General features: G+C 51.4%; 1 protein-coding gene across 3 annotated transcripts in view; it reads left to right on the top strand.

Moving 5' to 3' along the window:
• The first annotated feature begins 157 nt into the window (after positions 1-157).
• PDE9A (phosphodiesterase 9A) overlaps positions 158-19,524 on the top strand; it is a 29,460-nt gene continuing 10,093 nt past the window's right edge. The window contains exons 1-9 of one of the 3 annotated variants that reach the window (XM_073617636.1): positions 158-307; positions 3,209-3,287; positions 6,682-6,750; positions 11,268-11,354; positions 11,616-11,720; positions 16,579-16,661; positions 17,372-17,528; positions 18,030-18,140; positions 19,205-19,309. In XM_073617636.1, the coding sequence (XP_073473737.1) occupies positions 282-307; positions 3,209-3,287; positions 6,682-6,750; positions 11,268-11,354; positions 11,616-11,720; positions 16,579-16,661; positions 17,372-17,528; positions 18,030-18,140; positions 19,205-19,309 (822 nt within the window). In that variant the 5' untranslated portion in view covers positions 158-281. Of the gene's footprint in view, positions 308-3,208; positions 3,423-6,681; positions 6,751-11,267; positions 11,355-11,615; positions 11,721-16,578; positions 16,662-17,371; positions 17,529-18,029; positions 18,141-19,204; positions 19,310-19,524 lie in introns of all 3 variants that reach the window. The other 2 variants (XM_073617635.1, XM_073617634.1) reach the window with 2 other exon arrangements.

The raw sequence follows: 19,524 nt of genomic DNA, 5'->3' as shown, positions 1-19,524 counted from the left end.
CATTGATGGTGGTCAGGGATCAGGTTCTCTGATCTTTTTATCGGTGAGACGTGAAGAAGACACACCTGGCTGTGTTATGCGATGCGTGTCACCTGGTGAACCGTCTCCTGTGTACACTGATCTCTATATACCGATCTGGGTGGAAATTCTAGCTGATTAACCCTTTCTAGGCGGACAGGTCTGACCGGTTCCTTCATAGTTACTGAACTGTTTGTAGCAATGGGACGGCAGCATACCTGGAGGGAGAGGAGCCAAGAAGAGGGACACCGAGTGACACCAACATGGCACACGTGACACCAGACACCAGGTGAGTGCCAGGGGTGATGTCACCCATACTTCCTGCAGACCATCTCTCCAGGATGCCACCACACACAGCAATCCTGACAATGTATCCTGCTCAGCGCAGGTGACAGATCTATGAGATCCATGATAGGACCCACAACTGTCACATGACTGAAGGACAGAACTCTGCAGACTATCGCTCCATGTGACCGAGTACAATGTACATCCCCAGAGATCTCACACACTGCTCTGCAGACTATCACTCCATGTGACCGAGTACAATGTACATCCCCAGAGATCTCACACACTGCTCTGCAGACTATCGCTCCATGTGACCGAGTACAATGTACATCCCCAGAGATCTCACACACTGCTCTGCAGACTATCGCTCCATGTGACCGAGTAAAATGTACATCCCCAGAGATCTCATACACTGCTCTGCAGACTATCGCTTCATGTGACCGAGTACAATGTACATCCCCAGAGATCTCATACACTGCTCTGCAGACTATCGCTCCATGTGACAGAGTACAATGTACATCCCCAGAGATCTCACACACTGCTCTGCAGACTATCACTCCATGTGACAGAGTACAATGTACATCCCCAGAGATCTCATACACTGCTCTGCAGACTATCGCTCCATGTGACCGAGTACAATGTACATCCCCAGAGATCTCACACACTGCTCTGCAGACTAACGCTCCATGTGACAGAATACAATGTACATCCCCAGAGATCTCATACACTGCTCTGCAGACTATCACTCCACGTGACCGAGTACAATATACATCCCCAGAGATCTCATACACTGCTCTGCAGACTATCGCTCCATGTGACAGAGTACAATGTACATCCCCAGAGATCTCACACACTGCTCTGCAGACTATCACTTCATGTGACAGAGTACAATGTACATCCCCAGAGATCTCATACACTGCTCTGCAGACTATCACTCCATGTGACCGAGTACAATGTACATCCCCAGAGATCTCACACACTGCTCTGCAGACTATCACTTCATGTGACAGAGTACAATGTACATCCCCAGAGATCTCACACACTGCTCTGCAGACTATCACTTCATGTGACAGAGTACAATGTACATCCCCAGAGATCTCACACACTGCTCTGCAGACTATCACTTCATGTGACAGAATACAATGTACATCCCCAGAGATCTCATACACTGCTCTGCAGACTATCACTCCACGTGACCGAGTACAATATACATCCCCAGAGATCTCATACACTGCTCTGCAGACTATCGCTCCATGTGACAGAGTACAATGTACATCCCCAGAGATCTCACACACTGCTCTGCAGACTATCACTTCATGTGACAGAGTACAATGTACATCCCCAGAGATCTCACACACTGCTCTGCAGACTATCGCTCCACGTGACAGAGTACAATGTACATCCCCAGAGATCTCATACACTGCTCTGCAGACTAACGCTCCATGTGACAGAATACAATGTACATCCCCAGAGATCTCACACACTGCTCTGCAGACTATCGCTCCACGTGACAGAGTACAATGTACATCCCCAGAGATCTCATACACTGCTCTGCAGACTATCACTCCATGTGACAGAGTACAATGTACATCCCCAGAGATCTCACACACTGCTCTGCAGACTATCGCTCCATGTGACCGAGTACAATGTACATCCCCAGAGATCTCATACACTGCTCTGCAGACTATCGCTCCACGTGACCGAGTACAATGTACATCCCCAGAGATCTCATACACTGCTCTGCAGACTATCTCTCCATGTGACCGAGTACAATGTACATCCCCAGAGATCTCATACACTGCTCTGCAGACTATCACTCCATGTGACAGAGTACAATGTACATCCCCAGAGATCTCATACACTGCTCTGCAGACTATCACTCCATGTGACCAAGTACAATGTACATCCCCAGAGATCTCATACACTGCTCTGCAGACTATCACTCCATGTGACCGAGTACAATGTACATCCCCAGAGATCTCATACACTGCTCTGCAGACTATCACTCCATGTGACAGAGTACAATGTACATCCCCAGAGATCTCATACACTGCTCTGCAGACTATCGCTCCACGTGACAGAGTACAATGTACATCCCCAGAGATCTCACACACTGCTCTGCAGACTATCGCTCCATGTGACCGAGTACAATGTACATCCCCAGAGATCTCATACACTGCTCTGCAGACTATCGCTCCACGTGACAGAGTACAATGTACATCCCCAGAGATCTCATACACTGCTCTGCAGTCTATCGCTCCATGTGACAGAGTACAATGTACATCCCCAGAGATCTCACACACTGCTCTGCAGACTATCGCTCCATGTGACCGAGTACAATGTACATCCCCAGAGATCTCATACACTGCTCTGCAGACTATCGCTCCACGTGACAGAGTACAATGTACATCCCCAGAGATCTCATACACTGCTCTGCAGTCTATCGCTCCATGTGACAGAGTACAATGTACATCCCCAGAGATCTCATACACTGCTCTGCAGACTATCACTCCATGTGACCGAGTACAATGTACATCCCCAGAGATCTCACACACTGCTCTGCAGACTATCACTCCACGTGACCGAGTACAATATACATCCCCAGAGATCTCATACACTGCTCTGCAGACTATCACTCCATGTGACAGAATACAATGTACATCCCCAGAGATCTCATACACTGCTATTCCCCACTATCAACTGTCACTCTGTATGTAATCCCCATTGTCAACTGTCATTTTGTGTGTACTCCCCATAGTCAACTGTCACTCTGTATGTACTCCCCATTGTCAACTGTCACTCTGTGTGTACCCTCCACTATTAACTCACTCTGTACCCCCACCCACTATCAACTGCCACTCTGTGTGTACCCCCCACTATAACAAAGAATATTTGATGTGTTCAGCTGTAGGGAGACTCTGCAGAACTGGAGCGAGGTGCAGCAGGAGAAGCTCGGTGTGAGAGTCGGACAGGAGAAGCTCGGGGTGAGAGTCGGACAGGAAAAGCTCGGGGTGAGAATTGGACAGGTGAAGCTCGGGGTGAGAGTCGGACAGGAGAAGCTCGGGGTGAGAGTCGGACAGGAGAAGCTCGGGGTGAGAGTCGGACAGGAAAAGCTCGGGGTGAGAATTGGACAGGTGAAGCTCGGGGTGAGAGTCAGACAGGAGAAGCTCGGGGTGAGAGTCAGACAGGAGAAGCTCGGGGTGAGAGTTGGACAGTAGAAGCTCGGGGTGAGAGTCAGACAGGAGAAGCTCGGGGTGAGAGTTGGACAGTAGAAGCTCGGGGTGAGAGTCGGACAGGTGAATCTCGGGTGAGAGTTGGACAGTAGAAGCTCAGGGTGAGAGTCGGACAGGTGAAGCTCGGGGTGAGAGTCGGACAGGAGAAGCTCGGTGGGAGAGTCGGACAGGTGAAGCTCGGGGTGAGAGTCAGACAGGAGAAGCTCGGGGTGAGAGTCGGACAGAAGAAGCTCGGGGTGAGAGTTGGACAGGAGAAGCTCGGGGTGAGAGTCGGACAGGAGAAGCTCGGGGTGAGAGTCGGACAGGTGAAGCTCGGGGTGAGAGTCGGACAGGTGAAGCTCGGGGTGAGAGTCGGACAGGAGAAGCTCGGGGTGAGAGTCGGACAGGTGAAGCTCGGGGTGAGAGTCGGACAGGTAAAGCTCGGGGTGAGAGTCGGACAGGAGAAGCTCGGGGTGAGAGTCGGACAGGAGAAGCTCGGGGTGAGAGTCGGACAGGTAAAGCTCAGGGTGAGAGTCGGACAGGTGAAGTTTGGGGTGAAAGTCGGACAGGTGAAGCTCGGAGTGAAAGTCGGACAGGAGAAGCTCGGCGTGAGAGTCGAACAGGAGAAGCTCGGAGTGAGAGTCGGACAGAAGAAGCTCGGAGTGAGAGTCGGACAGGAGAAGCTCGGGGTGAGAGTCGGACAGGTGAAGCTCGGGGGGAGAGTTGGACAGGAGAAGCTCGGGGTGAGAGTCGGACAGGTGAATCTCGGGGTGAGAGTCGGGCAGGTGAAGTTTGGGGTGGGAGTCGGACAGGAGAAGCTCAGGGTGAGAGTCGGACAGGAGAAGCTCAGGGTGAGAGTCGGACAGGAGAAGCTCGGGGTGAGAGTCGGACAGGAGAAGCTCGGGGTGAGAGTCGGACAGGAGAAGCTCGGGGTGAGAGTTGGACAGGGGAAGCTCGGGGTGAGAGTCGGACAGGTGAAGCTCGGGGTGAGAGTCGGACAGGTGAAGCTCGGGGTGAGAGTCGGACAGGTGAAGCTTGGGGTGAGAGTTGGACAGGAGAAGCTTGGGGTGAGAGTCGGACAGGTGAATCTCGGGGTGAGAGTCGGGCAGGTGAAGTTTGGGGTGAGAGTCGGACAGGAGAAGCTCGGATTGAGAGTCGGACAGGAGAAGCTCGGGGTGACAGTCGGACAGGTGAAGCTCGGAGTGAGAGTCGGACAGGTGAAGCTCGGAGTGAGAGTTGGACAGGTGAAGCTCGGGGTGAGAGTCGGACAGGTGAAGCTCGGAGTGAGAGTTGGACAGGTGAAGCTCGGGGTGAGAGTCGGACAGGTGAAGCTCGGGGTGAGAGTCGGACAGGTGAAGCTCGGGGTGAGAGTCGGACAGGTGAAGCTCTGAGTAAGAGTCGGACAGGTGAAGCTCGGGGTGAGAGTCAGACAGGTGAAGCTCGGGGTGAGAGTTGGACAGGAGAAGCACGGGGTGAGAGTCGGACAGGTGAATCTTGGGGTGAGAGTCGGGCAGGTGAAGTTTGGAGTGAGAGTTGGACAGGGGAAGCTCGGGGTGAGAGTCGGACAGGTGAAGCTCGGGGTGAGAGTCGGACAGGTGAAGCTCGGGGTGAGAGTCGGACAGGTGAAGCTTGGGGTGAGAGTTGGACAGGAGAAGCTTGGGGTGAGAGTCGGACAGGTGAATCTCGGGGTGAGAGTCGGTCAGGTGAAGTTTGGGGTGAGAGTCGGACAGGGGAAGCTCGGGGTGAGAGTTGGACAGGTGAAGCTCGGTGGGAGAGTCGGACAGGAGAAGCTCGGAGTGAGAGTCGGACAGGAGAAGCTCGGCGTGAGAGTCGAACAGGAGAAGCTCGGAGTGAGAGTCGGACAGGAGAAGCTCGGAGTGAGAGTCGGACAGGAGAAGCTCGGGGTGAGAGTCGGACAGGAGAAGCTCGGGGTGAGAGTCGGACAGGAGAAGCTCGGGGTGAGAGTCGGACAGGTAAAGTTTGGGGTGAGAGTCGGACAGGAGAAGCTCGGGGTGAGAGTCGGACAGGTGAAGCTCGGGGTGAGAGTCGGACAGGAGAAGCTCGGGGTGAGAGTCGGACAGGTGAAGCTCGGGGTGAGAGTTGGACAGGAGAAGCTCGGGGTGAGAGTCGGACAGGTGAAGCTCGGGGTGAGAGTCGGACAGGTGAAGCTCGGGGTGAGAGTCGGACAGGAGAAGCTCGGGGTGAGAGTCGGACAGGTGAAGCTCGGGGTGAGAGTCGGACAGGTGAAGCTCGGGGTGAGAGTCGGACAGGTAAAGCTCGGGGTGAGAGTCGGACAGGTGAAGCTCGGGGTGAGAGTCGGACAGGTGAAGCTCAGGGTGAGAGTCGGACAGGAGAAGCTCGGGGTGAGAGTCGGACAGGAGAAGCTCGGGGTGAGAGTCGGACAGGTGAATCTCGGGGTGAGAGTCGGCAGGTGAAGTTTGGGGTGAGAGTTGGACAGGAGAAGCTTGGGGTGAGAGTCGGACAGGAGAAGCTCGGGGTGAGAGTCGGACAGGTGAAGCTCGGGGTGAGAGTCGGACAGGTGAAGCTCGGGGTGAGAGTCGGACAGGTGAAGCTCGGGGTGAGAGTCGGACAGGTGAAGCTCGGGGTGAGAGTCGGACAGGTGAAGCTCGGGGTGAGAGTCGGACAGGAGAAGCTTGGGGTGAGAGTCGGACAGGTAAAGCTCGGGGTGAGAGTCGGACAGGTGAAGCTCGGGGTGAGAGTCGGACAGGAGAAGCTCGGGGTGAGAGTCGGACAGGTGAAGCTCGGAGTGAGAGTCGGACAGGTGAAGCTCGGGGTGAGAGTCGGACAGGTGAAGCTCGGGGTGAGAGTCGGACAGGTGAAGCTCGGGGTGAGAGTCGGACAGGTGAAGCTCGGGGTGAGAGTCGGACAGGTGAAGCTCGGGGTGAGAGTCGGACAGGTGAAGCTCGGGGTGAGAGTCGGACAGGGGAAGCTCAGGGTGAGAGTCGGACAGGGGAAGCTCGGGGTGAGAGTCGGACAGGTGAAGCTCGGGGTGAGAGTCGGACAGGAGAAGCTCGGGGTGAGAGTCGGACAGGTGAAGCTCGGGGTGAGAGTCGGACAGGTGAAGCTCGGGGTGAGAGTCGGACAGGAAGGACATGAGTATTAGTGGTGATGAAGTGTCTGTGTTCTGAACTCTTTTGTCTTCCAGGAGGGGGAGGAGCCCCATACAACCCTTAAGAGGCCAACATTTAATGTGTGGAATGTGCAGCATGAGGAGGTGAGACTTCTGGGAACAGGAAAGATATCATTTCATTTTTTTTGTGTGCTGGATGAAGTATGGGAGGGTTAGATTCCCTGTCTGGTTTTTATTACTGTGTCCCCACTGAGGAAATCCGTCCTCATTGTCTATCCTGCTTTGGCTCCAGTTCTCTGTAGAAGAGTCCATGATTGGTGAATAGTGGGAATGGCATTGTACAATGACCGCCAGGTTGTGTCTTCTGTAGAAGAGTCCCGGATTGGGGAATAGTGGGAATGGCGTTGTACACTGACCACAATGTTGTGTCTTCTATAGAAGAGTCCATGATTGGTGAATAGTGAGAATGACGTTGTACAATGACCGCCATGTTGTGTCTTCTATAGAAGAGTCCTGGATTGGTGAATAGTGAGAATGGCGTTGTACACTGACCGCCATGTTGTGTCTTCTATAGAAGAGTCCTGGATTGGTGAATAGTGAGAATGGCGTTGTACACTGACCTCCATGTTGTGTCTTCTGTAGAAGAGTCCCGGATTGGGGAATAGTGGGAATGGCGTTGTACACTGACCACAATGTTGTGTCTTCTGTAGAAGAGTCCATGATTGGTGAATAGTGGGAATGGCGTTGTACAATGACCGCCACGTTGTGTCTTCTGTAGAAGAGTCCCGGATTGGGGAATAGTGGGAATGGCATTGTACACTGACCTCCATGTTGTGTCTTCTGTAGAAGAGTCCATGATTGGTGAATAGTGGGAATGACGTTGTACAATGACCGCCACGTTGTGTCTTCTGTAGAAGAGTCCATGATTGGTGAATAGTGGGAATGGCGTTGTACAATGACCGCCACGTTGTGTCTTCTGTAGAAGAGTCCATGATTGGGGAATAGTGGGAATGACGTTGTACAATGACCGCCATGTTGTGTTTTCTGTAGAAGAGTCCATGATTGGGGAATAGTGGGAATGGCGTTGTACAATGACCGCCATGTTGTCTCTTCTGTAGAAGAGTCCCGGATTGGGGAATAGTGGGAATGGCGTTGTACAATGACCACCATGTTGTGTCTTCTGTAGAAGAGTCCATGATTGGGGAATAGTGGGAATGGCGTTGTACAATGACCACCATGTTGTGTCTTCTGTAGAAGAGTCCATGATTGGGGAATAGTGGGAATGACGTTGTACAATGACCGCCATGTTGTGTCTTCTGTAGAAGAGTCCTGGATTGGGGAATAGTGGGAATGGCGTTGTACAATGACCACCATGTTGTGTCTTCTGTAGAAGAGTCCCGGATTGGGGAATAGTGGGAATGGCGTTGTACAATGACCGCCATGTTGTGTCTTCTGTAGAAGAGTCCCGGATTGGGGAATAGTGGGAATTGGCGTTGTACACTGACCGCCATGTTGTCTCTTCTGTAGAAGAGTCCCGGATTGGGGAATAGTGGGAATGGCGTTGTAAAATGACCACCATGTTGTGTCTTCTGTAGAAGAGTCCCGGATTGGGGAATAGTGGGAATGGCGTTGTACAATGACCGCCATGTTGTGTCTTCTGTAGAAGAGTCCCGGATTGGGGAATAGTGGGAATGGCGTTGTACAATGACCGCCATGTTGTGTCTTCTGTAGAAGAGTCCCGGATTGGGGAATAGTGGGAATGACGTTGTACAATGACCGCCATGTTGTGTCTTCTGTAGAAGAGTCCCGGATTGGGGAATAGTGGGAATGACGTTGTACAATGACCGCCATGTTGTGTCTTCTGTAGAAGAGTCCTGGATTGGGGAATAGTGGGAATGACGTTGTACAATGACCGCCATGTTGTGTTTTCTGTAGAAGAGTCCCGGATTGGGGAATAGTGGGAATGACGTTGTACAATGACCGCCATGTTGTGTCTTCTGTAGAAGAGTCCCGGATTGGGGAATAGTGGGAATGGCGTTGTACAATGACCGCCATGTTGTGTCTTCTGTAGAAGAGTCCCGGATTGGGGAATAGTGGGAATGACGTTGTACAATGACCGCCATGTTGTGTCTTCTGTAGAAGAGTCCCGGATTGGGGAATAGTGGGAATGGCGTTGTACAATGACCGCCATGTTGTGTCTTCTGTAGAAGAGTCCATGATTGGTGAATAGTGGGAATGGCGTTGTACAATGACCGCCATGTTGTGTCTTCTGTAGAAGAGTCCATGATTGGGGAATAGTGGGAATGGCGTTGTACAATGACCGCCATGTTGTGTCTTCTGTAGAAGAGTCCCGGATTGGGGAATAGTGGGAATGACGTTGTACAATGACCGCCATGTTGTGTCTTCTGTAGAAGAGTCCCGGATTGGGGAATAGTGGGAATGGCATTGTACAATGACCGCCAGGTTGTGTCTTCTGTAGAAGAGTCCCGGATTGGGGAATAGTGGGAATGGCGTTGTACACTGACCACAATGTTGTGTCTTCTATAGAAGAGTCCATGATTGGTGAATAGTGAGAATGACGTTGTACAATGACCGCCATGTTGTGTCTTCTATAGAAGAGTCCTGGATTGGTGAATAGTGAGAATGGCGTTGTACACTGACCGCCATGTTGTGTCTTCTATAGAAGAGTCCTGGATTGGTGAATAGTGAGAATGGCGTTGTACACTGACCTCCATGTTGTGTCTTCTGTAGAAGAGTCCCGGATTGGGGAATAGTGGGAATGGCGTTGTACACTGACCACAATGTTGTGTCTTCTGTAGAAGAGTCCATGATTGGTGAATAGTGGGAATGGCGTTGTACAATGACCGCCACGTTGTGTCTTCTGTAGAAGAGTCCCGGATTGGGGAATAGTGGGAATGGCATTGTACACTGACCTCCATGTTGTGTCTTCTGTAGAAGAGTCCATGATTGGTGAATAGTGGGAATGACGTTGTACAATGACCGCCACGTTGTGTCTTCTGTAGAAGAGTCCATGATTGGTGAATAGTGGGAATGGCGTTGTACAATGACCGCCACGTTGTGTCTTCTGTAGAAGAGTCCATGATTGGGGAATAGTGGGAATGACGTTGTACAATGACCGCCATGTTGTGTTTTCTGTAGAAGAGTCCATGATTGGGGAATAGTGGGAATGGCGTTGTACAATGACCGCCATGTTGTCTCTTCTGTAGAAGAGTCCCGGATTGGGGAATAGTGGGAATGGCGTTGTACAATGACCACCATGTTGTGTCTTCTGTAGAAGAGTCCATGATTGGGGAATAGTGGGAATGGCGTTGTACAATGACCACCATGTTGTGTCTTCTGTAGAAGAGTCCATGATTGGGGAATAGTGGGAATGACGTTGTACAATGACCGCCATGTTGTGTCTTCTGTAGAAGAGTCCTGGATTGGGGAATAGTGGGAATGGCGTTGTACAATGACCACCATGTTGTGTCTTCTGTAGAAGAGTCCCGGATTGGGGAATAGTGGGAATGGCGTTGTACAATGACCGCCATGTTGTGTCTTCTGTAGAAGAGTCCCGGATTGGGGAATAGTGGGAATTGGCGTTGTACACTGACCGCCATGTTGTCTCTTCTGTAGAAGAGTCCCGGATTGGGGAATAGTGGGAATGGCGTTGTAAAATGACCACCATGTTGTGTCTTCTGTAGAAGAGTCCCGGATTGGGGAATAGTGGGAATGGCGTTGTACAATGACCGCCATGTTGTGTCTTCTGTAGAAGAGTCCCGGATTGGGGAATAGTGGGAATGGCGTTGTACAATGACCGCCATGTTGTGTCTTCTGTAGAAGAGTCCCGGATTGGGGAATAGTGGGAATGACGTTGTACAATGACCGCCATGTTGTGTCTTCTGTAGAAGAGTCCCGGATTGGGGAATAGTGGGAATGACGTTGTACAATGACCGCCATGTTGTGTCTTCTGTAGAAGAGTCCTGGATTGGGGAATAGTGGGAATGACGTTGTACAATGACCGCCATGTTGTGTTTTCTGTAGAAGAGTCCCGGATTGGGGAATAGTGGGAATGACGTTGTACAATGACCGCCATGTTGTGTCTTCTGTAGAAGAGTCCCGGATTGGGGAATAGTGGGAATGGCGTTGTACAATGACCGCCATGTTGTGTCTTCTGTAGAAGAGTCCCGGATTGGGGAATAGTGGGAATGACGTTGTACAATGACCGCCATGTTGTGTCTTCTGTAGAAGAGTCCCGGATTGGGGAATAGTGGGAATGGCGTTGTACAATGACCGCCATGTTGTGTCTTCTGTAGAAGAGTCCATGATTGGTGAATAGTGGGAATGGCGTTGTACAATGACCGCCATGTTGTGTCTTCTGTAGAAGAGTCCATGATTGGGGAATAGTGGGAATGGCGTTGTACAATGACCGCCATGTTGTGTCTTCTGTAGAAGAGTCCCGGATTGGGGAATAGTGGGAATGACGTTGTACAATGACCGCCATGTTGTGTCTTCTGTAGAAGAGTCCCGGATTGGGGAATAGTGGGAATGACGTTGTACAATGACCACCATGTTGTGTTTTCTGTAGAAGAGTCCCGGATTGGTGAATAGTGGGAATGGCGTTGTACAATGACCGCCATGTTGTGTCATCTCATTGGTAGATGCTGTCTCTCCTGGAATTCATGTTCGCTGATCTGCATCTGCCGACGTATTTGAAGATGGAGGATGAGACGATTCGAAATTTCTTGGTGAGTCTGATTGATCATATTTGTATATTAGAAAACTTCATTTCTGTTGGTGGCAATAAGTAAATAGGAATATAGGAGAAATATGGTGCAGCAAACATGTACATTTATTGTAGATAATTGAGAAGACATCATCCAGGGTCCCTCACACTTTGCCATCATGGAGGTTTTTCATGGGGCAGTTTAGTACATTCAGTGATAGGCTGATGCTTCAGGAAGGTGCTCTGAGTGGACCAATAAGTTGTTTTCTTTCTCTTCCTTTAGAAAAGCGTCCAAAGTCATTACCGGGAAAATCCGTTCCACAATTTCCGACACGCCTTCTGCGTCACACAGATGATGTACAGCATGATACACCTGTGCTGCCTTCAGGTAACCCACCACCACTGCGCCCAATCTGTGCTGCCTTCAGGTACCCCACCATCACTGCCCTAAATCTGTGCTGCCTTCAGGTAACCCACCACCACTGCGCCCAATCTGTGCTGCCTTCAGGTAACCCACCACCACTGCGCCCAATCTGTGCCGCCTTCAGGTAACCCACCATCACTGCCCTAAATCTGTGCCGCCTTCAGGTAACCCACCATCACTGCCCTAAATCTGTGCCGCCTTCAGGTAACCCACCACCACTGCCCTAAATCTGTGCCGCCTTCAGGTAACCCACCACCACTGCGCCCAATCTGTGCCGCCTTCAGGTACCCCACCATCACTGCCCTAAATCTGTGCCGCCTTCAGGTAACCCACCACCACTGCCCTAAATCTGTGCCGCCTTCAGGTAACCCACCATCACTGCCCTAAATCTGTGCCGCCTTCAGGTAACCCACCACCACTGCGCCCAATCTGTGCCGCCTTCAGGTACCCCACCATCACTGCCCTAAATCTGTGCCGCCTTCAGGTAACCCCCCACCACTGCCCTAAATCTGTGCCGCCTTCAGGTAAACCACCACCACTGCCCTAAATCTGTGCCGCCTTCAGGTAACCCACCACCACTGCCCTAAATCTGTGCCGCCTTCAGGTAACCCACCACCACTGCCCTAAATCTGTGCCGCCTTCAGGTAACCCACCACCACTGCCCTAAATCTGTGCCGCCTTCAGGTAACCCACCATCACTGCCCTAAATCTGTGCCGCCTTCAGGTAACCCACCACCACTGCGCCCAATCTGTGCCGCCTTCAGGTACCCCACCATCACTGCCCTAAATCTGTGCCGCCTTCAGGTAACCCCCCACTACTGCCCTAAATCTGTGCCGCCTTCAGGTAACCCACCATCACTGCCCTAAATCTGTGCCGCCTTCAGGTAACCCACCATCACTGCCCTAAATCTGTGCCGCCTTCAGGTAACCCACCACCACTGCCCTAAATCTGTGCCGCCTTCAGGTAACCCACCATCACTGCCCTAAATCTGTGCCGCCTTCAGGTAACCCACCACCACTGCGCCCAATCTGTGCCGCCTTCAGGTACCCCACCATCACTGCCCTAAATCTGTGCCGCCTTCAGGTAACCCACCACCACTGCCCTAAATCTGTGCCGCCTTCAGGTAACCCACCACCACTGCCCTAAATCTGTGCCGCCTTCAGGTAACCCACCACCACTGCCCTAAATCTGTGCCGCCTTCAGGTAACCCACCACCACTGCCCTAAATCTGTGCCGCCTTCAGGTAACCCACCACCACTGCGCCCAATCTGTGTCGCCTTCAGGTACCCCACTATCACTGCCCTAAATCTGTGCCGCCTTCAGGTAACCCACCACCACTGCCCTAAATCTGTGCCGCCTTCAGGTAACCCACCATCACTGCCCTAAATCTGTGCCGCCTTCAGGTAACCCACCACCACTGCCCTAAATCTGTGCCGCCTTCAGGTAACCCACCATCACTGCCCTAAATCTGTGCCGCCTTCAGGTAACCCACCACCACTGCGCCCAATCTGTGCCGCCTTCAGGTACCCCACCATCACTGCCCTAAATCTGTGCCGCCTTCAGGTAACCCACCACCACTGCCCTAAATCTGTGCCGCCTTCAGGTAACCCACCACCACTGCCCTAAATCTGTGCCGCCTTCAGGTAACCCACCACCACTGCCCTAAATCTGTGCCGCCTTCAGGTAACCCACCACCACTGCCCTAAATCTGTGCCGCCTTCAGGTAACCCACCATCACTGCCCTAAATCTGTGCCGCCTTCAGGTAACCCACCACCACTGCGCCCAATCTGTGCCGCCTTCAGGTACCCCACCATCACTGCCCTAAATCTGTGCCGCCTTCAGGTAACCCCCCACCACTGCCCTAAATCTGTGCCGCCTTCAGGTAACCCACCACCACTGCCCTAAATCTGTGCCGCCTTCAGGTAACCCACCACCACTGCCCTAAATCTGTGCCGCCTTCAGGTAACCCACCACCACTGCCCTAAATCTGTGCCGCCTTCAGGTAACCCACCATCACTGCCCTAAATCTGTGCCGCCTTCAGGTAACCCACCACCACTGCCCTAAATCTGTGCCGCCTTCAGGTAACCCACCACCACTGCGCCCAATCTGTGCTGCCTTCAGGTAACCCACCACCACTGCCCTAAATCTGTGCCGCCTTCAGGTAACCCACCACCACTGCCCTTAATCTGTGCCGCCTTCAGGTAACCCACCACCACTGCCCTTAATCTGTGCCGCCTTCAGGTAACCCACCACCACTGCCCTTAATCTGTGCCGCCTTCAGGTAACCCACCACCACTGCCCCCAATCTGTGCCGCCTTCAGGTACCCCGCCATCACTGCCCCCAATCTGTCCTGCCTGCAGGTAACACGCCATCACTGCCCCCAATCTGTGCCGCCTTCAGGTACCCCGCCATCACTGCCCCCAATCTGTGCCGCCCCCCCCCCCCCCATGTGAATGGGTATTGGGTACATTGTACCCCTACTTTTTCACCAAAAAAAGTGTCAAAAAAGTAAAAACGACAGCAGACAGTTTTGGACAAGTCCTTTATTTAAAAAAAAAAGTGTCCTGCGATGTTCATCCATCTTCAATCACAGCATCCGACCTTCCTGAGAAAAAAAAATGAAAAAACTCCGCCTCAATGGGAGACGTTCCCACGACTGCAGCCTTTTCATGATGACAGATGTTATATAGCGGGGCCACCTGTGGTGACGTAAACGGATGACCTTGCCCCCTCTGACGTCACACATTGTCAGAAGTGGGTGGGGTCACCCAGTTACATCACCAGTGGGCCCTGCCCTCAGCTATATAAGAGCTGTCAAAGCAAAAAGAAGGCAGTCACAGGGACGTCTCCCATCGTGGCGGAGTTTTCCGTTTTTTTCTCTCAGGAAGGTCGGATGCTGTGGTTGAAGATGAATGGACATCACGGGACACTTTTTCTTTTTTAATAAAGGACTTTTCTAAAACTATCTGCCATCATTTTTACTTTGACACTTTTTTGGTGAATGGGTAGGGGTACAATGTACCCGATACCCATTCACATAGGAGGGGGGGCGGGATCTGGGGGTCCCCTTGTTAAAGGGGTTTTCCAGATTTCAATAAGCCCCCCGCAACCACCGGGCAAGGGTTGTGAGGAAGAGGCCCTTGCTCCCATCAACATGGGGACAAGGTGTTTTGGGATGGACCCCAAAGCACCCTCCCCATGTTGAGGGCATGTGGCCTGGTACAGTTCAGGAGGGGGGGAGGCGCTCTCTTACCCCCCCCCCCCCACATTTTCCTGCAGCCTGCCAGGTTGCGTGCTCCGATAAGGGTCTGGTATGAATTTTGGGTTGGACCCCATGGCATTTTTTTTTAAATTTTGGCGCAGGGTTCCCCTTTACCACTTCAATACACACACACATATATATATATATATATATATATATATACTAGGCTGTATATATATCATATACACTGCCTGCACGCCACTAAGCTGCCTAATCTCTCTTCATTCATTACACTATATGATCGCCATGTAAGCAGCAGTCTTATATAGTGTGGGGCTTGGACTTAGCCCCCTGAGCCATGATTGGCCAAAGGCACCCTGCCTTTGGCCTATTATGGCTCTCTCAGCAGAGCGCACTGTGGTTGGCCAAAGCATGCAGGTCAGTTGCATGCTTTGGCCAATCATCATACAGCAATGCACTACAATCTCGCAGTGCATTATGGGGCGTTCCGTGGCGCTCAAATTTCCCGAACGCCCCATAAGTTCGGTTCGTTTTAGAACAAATGAACATCTGATGTTAGACTTGGACGGCGGGCTCATTCCTACCCACCATCACTGCCCCAATCTGTGCCGCCTGCAGGTAACCCTTCATCACTGCCCCTACTCTGTGCCTCTTTCAGATAACCCCTCCATCACTACCGCTTTCAGGTAACCCCCATATCAATGCCCCAATTTGTGCGGCTTTCAGGTAACCCCCCCATCACTGCCCCCAATCTGTGCCTCCTGTAGGTAATCCACCATTACTGTCCCCAATCTGTGCCACTTTCAGATAACCCCCCATCACTGCCCCCAATCTGTGCCACTTTCAGATAACCCCCTATCACTGCCCCCAATCTGTGCCTCTATCAGGTAACCCCCCCATCACTGCCCCCAATCTGTGCCACTTTCAGATAACCCCCCATCACTGCCCCCAATCTGTGCCTCTATCAGGTAACCCCCCATCACTGCCCCCAATCTGTGCCTCTATCAGGTAACCCCCCCATCACTGCCCCCAATCTGTGCCGCTTTCAGATAACCCCCCATCACTGCCCCCAATCTGTGCCTCCTGTAGGTAATCCACCATGACTGCCCCAATCTGTGCCTCCTGTAGATAACCCCCCATGACTGTCTCCAATCTGTGCCTCCTGTAGGTAATCCACCATGACTGCCCCAATCTGTGCCTCCTGTAGATAACCCCCCATGACTGTCTCCAATCTGTGCCTTCTGTAGGTAATCCACCATGACTGTCTCCAATCTGTGCCTCCTGTAGGTAATCCACCATGACTGTCTCCAATCTGTGCCTCCTGTAGATAACCCCCCATGACTGCCCCCAATCTGTGCCTCCTGTAGGTAATCCACCATGACTGCCCCCAGTCTGTGCCGCCTGCAGGTAACCTGCCACTCTTATCAGTTCCTCTGAAATGTGCCTCTACTAAAGGGAACCCGACACACAGCAAATTGCCTGCCTATTGACCAAGCACAAATAAAGCTAAAAAGATTAAAGTTTGCTGCCCAATAATAAACAATATGTGGTTACTTGTATACACAGTAATTCCCTCATCCTGGCTGTTGTTTCAGGAAGGTGTATCCCCGGAGGACATCGCTGTCCTGATGGTGGGCGCTCTCTGCCATGACCTGGACCACCCCGGCCTTAACAACGCGTGAGTCTAAACTGTACCACCCTAGAGGGGGTTCAGGGGGGGGGGGGACTGGGAGATCCATGGGAGCTGACGGGGAGATTATGACCCCCCTGTGTGGAAGGAAAGTGAGAAATAAGGAAGAGTGATGTCTATACCCCCGTTTACTGACTCACTACCTTAGTCAAAGGAGAAAGGGGGGGGGGGAGAAAAGGAGAAAGAAAAGGGGGAGAGAAAGAAAAGGGAGGAGGGAGAAAAGGAGAATGAAAAGGGGGGAAAGAAAAGGAGTAAGAAAAGGGGACAGAAATGAGGGGGGGAGAAAAGGAGAAAGAAAAAAAAAGGGAAATGGGAAAAGGAGAAAGAAAAGGGGGAAGAAAAAAAGTAGAAGGGAAAGGAGAAAGAAAGGGCAAAAAAAGGGAAAGAAAGGAGAAAAAAAGGGGAAAGGAGAAAGAAAGGGCGAAGAAAAGTAAGGAAGGAGAAAAGGGGAAAGAAATGGAAAAAGGGGGGAAAGAAAATGGAATCAGGAAAGAAAGGAGAAGAAAAAGGGGAAAAAAAGTAAAGGGAAAGAAAACGAAAAGAAAAAGGGAAAGGGGAAAGAAGAGGGATGGGAAGGGAAAGGAAGGGGTATGTTATCTCGGTTTGGGTCGATTGTCTTAATTTCCTATAATGACTGGAACCCTTCACACAATAACTGTCAAAGTCATGAAATAATAATTTGGTGACCATCTGCTCAGATATCAGGTTAACGCTCAAACAGAACTCGCCGTACGGTACCAGAACAAATCTCCGCTCGAGAATCATCACTGCGCCATCGCCCTGCAGATACTCAGCCAATCACAGAGCAACATCTTCTGTAATGTAGAACCTGATAAAGCCAAACACATCCTGGAGGTGAGTGGAATAAGCCCCAAAAGTCACATAAACCCTATAAGGTCCCCATACTTTGGATGAGTGGTGTATGTGAAATATCATAGAAGACTTTTACGTCACCACACTTGGACAAGGGATGTGACACATCATCTAAGACCTATTGGTCACCAAACTGGGAATGAGGGACCCATGGGAAGGTCACCAATCCTAAGACAAGGGACGTATTTGATCCATCATACTAGACCTATCAGTCACTAGACTGGGAATGAGGGGCGTATGTCAAGCACCATGGACACCTCACTGTATTTCGGATAGCAGTTAGAGGTGACACATCATACAAGACCTATGTATAGAACACCAAGCTTGGGACAAGGGACATATGTCACTCTACGTGAGGCAAAGGACATACATAATATGTACATTATATGATGTGACATATCATTAGGACACAGGGAGACACGTGAGAACAGAGATACACGTCACTATGGTAGGTGATAATTTGTCTTTATGTTTCTTTCTCAGGGAATTGCGGAATTAATTTTAGCCACAGATATGACCCATCACGGCAGCATCCTACAGGCATTACAGGAGATCCAGAACTTCAGCTTTTCCAACACAGATCATGTGACTGTGGTGAGAACAAGGAGCTTCCCCGACTACTAACCCCAACATTCTCTAGACTGCTCCGTATACCGGTCTCTGATGGGGGAGGCGATGCAGGAGAACTCAATGACGACACCGGAGTAGTAGGAGTTGTAGGAAGCCAGGTCTGGTCAGGACACAGAAGGACGGATAGCATAGGAGACCAGAAAGAAGGCAGACACAGATCAAGATAATAGTCAGAACAGGCAGCAGAGGATCAGATTTACTAACAATCCACAGGCAGGACAAGAAGCCGGATATTAGATTCACTGACAGTTCACAGTCAGGGCAGGCCACAGATGATCAGATCCAGTAACCTTAGAGTCGCACCCTTACGTTAAAATCCCCACTTATATCAGGGTGCCCATCAGAGTCCCTCTTTTACATCAGACTCCACACACCAGAGTCACCCCATTACATCAGTGTTCCCATGAGAGTCCGATCTTAGCCCCAGTGTGGCTGAAGCAGTAAGGTGGGAGTTGGGAGATAGAGCAGGTCTGGAGGAAGTTCTGTCCTCCTCTGAATGATTGGTTGCTGGTAGACCTCTGCTCGCCCGCAGTGGGACCCGTGTCTGAGCACAGCAGGCCCACACTGAGGATATGCCACTGACCCTAGTGTCAGGCTGGATACAATCTTGTAGAAAGCCACATTTGACCCGCGGCCACAGTTTGTAAACCCCTGACCTGGTGTCATGTGACCAGGAATGAGAGCCGGGGAGCATCCATAACCAGAGACATGGAGACAGGCTGAGGTGATTTCTGGCTCCTTAGTAAATATCTGCATCTCACTTTCCTTTGGAATTGTGATCTCCATCCTCAATTTTCCTGGATTCCCAAGGGCTCCAGTTTGTGACATTACTGGTCTATGGAACTGGACATCTGGAGGTCTTATAATGGGAAGGACTCTGGGTGATGAGTGACAGCGGGTGCCATCTTTCCACAGATAATTCAGACTGACCCCAATACTTTCCTCTTCTGCCCGCTGTGACCTCTGACCCCGGCGCTGTCCTGCGTCACGTCAATGTCGTTTTGTCTCACGATGTGTGTTTCTTGCAGCTGAAGAAAGGCCTCATTAAATTCTCTGACATCTCCAATGAAGCTCGTCCAGCGGAACAAGCCGAGATCTGGGCCGACGTATTAATGGAGGAATATTTCCTGCAGGTCAGTCCTATGTGATAAATACAATAAGAATTACAGCGGAATGTTCTCATCTGTGATTCTGCCACCTCCTCCAGGCTCAGTCAGTGGGGAGCTGTGCCGGGACAAGATCATTCAGTGCCCAGGGCAAAGACCCCTTCATTATGTACCAGCTTAAGGAGGGGGGGAGAGAGAGGACAGTCCGCACCTCCTCCCGGCTCTCTCGTCTCCTCGCCTCT

Source organism: Aquarana catesbeiana, linkage group LG02, assembly GCF_042186555.1.
Source record: "Aquarana catesbeiana isolate 2022-GZ linkage group LG02, ASM4218655v1, whole genome shotgun sequence".
Lineage (NCBI taxonomy): Eukaryota > Metazoa > Chordata > Amphibia > Anura > Ranidae > Aquarana > Aquarana catesbeiana.
The sequence above is the reverse complement of the archived record's forward strand: the minus strand, read 5'-3'. Positions and strand labels throughout refer to the sequence as shown.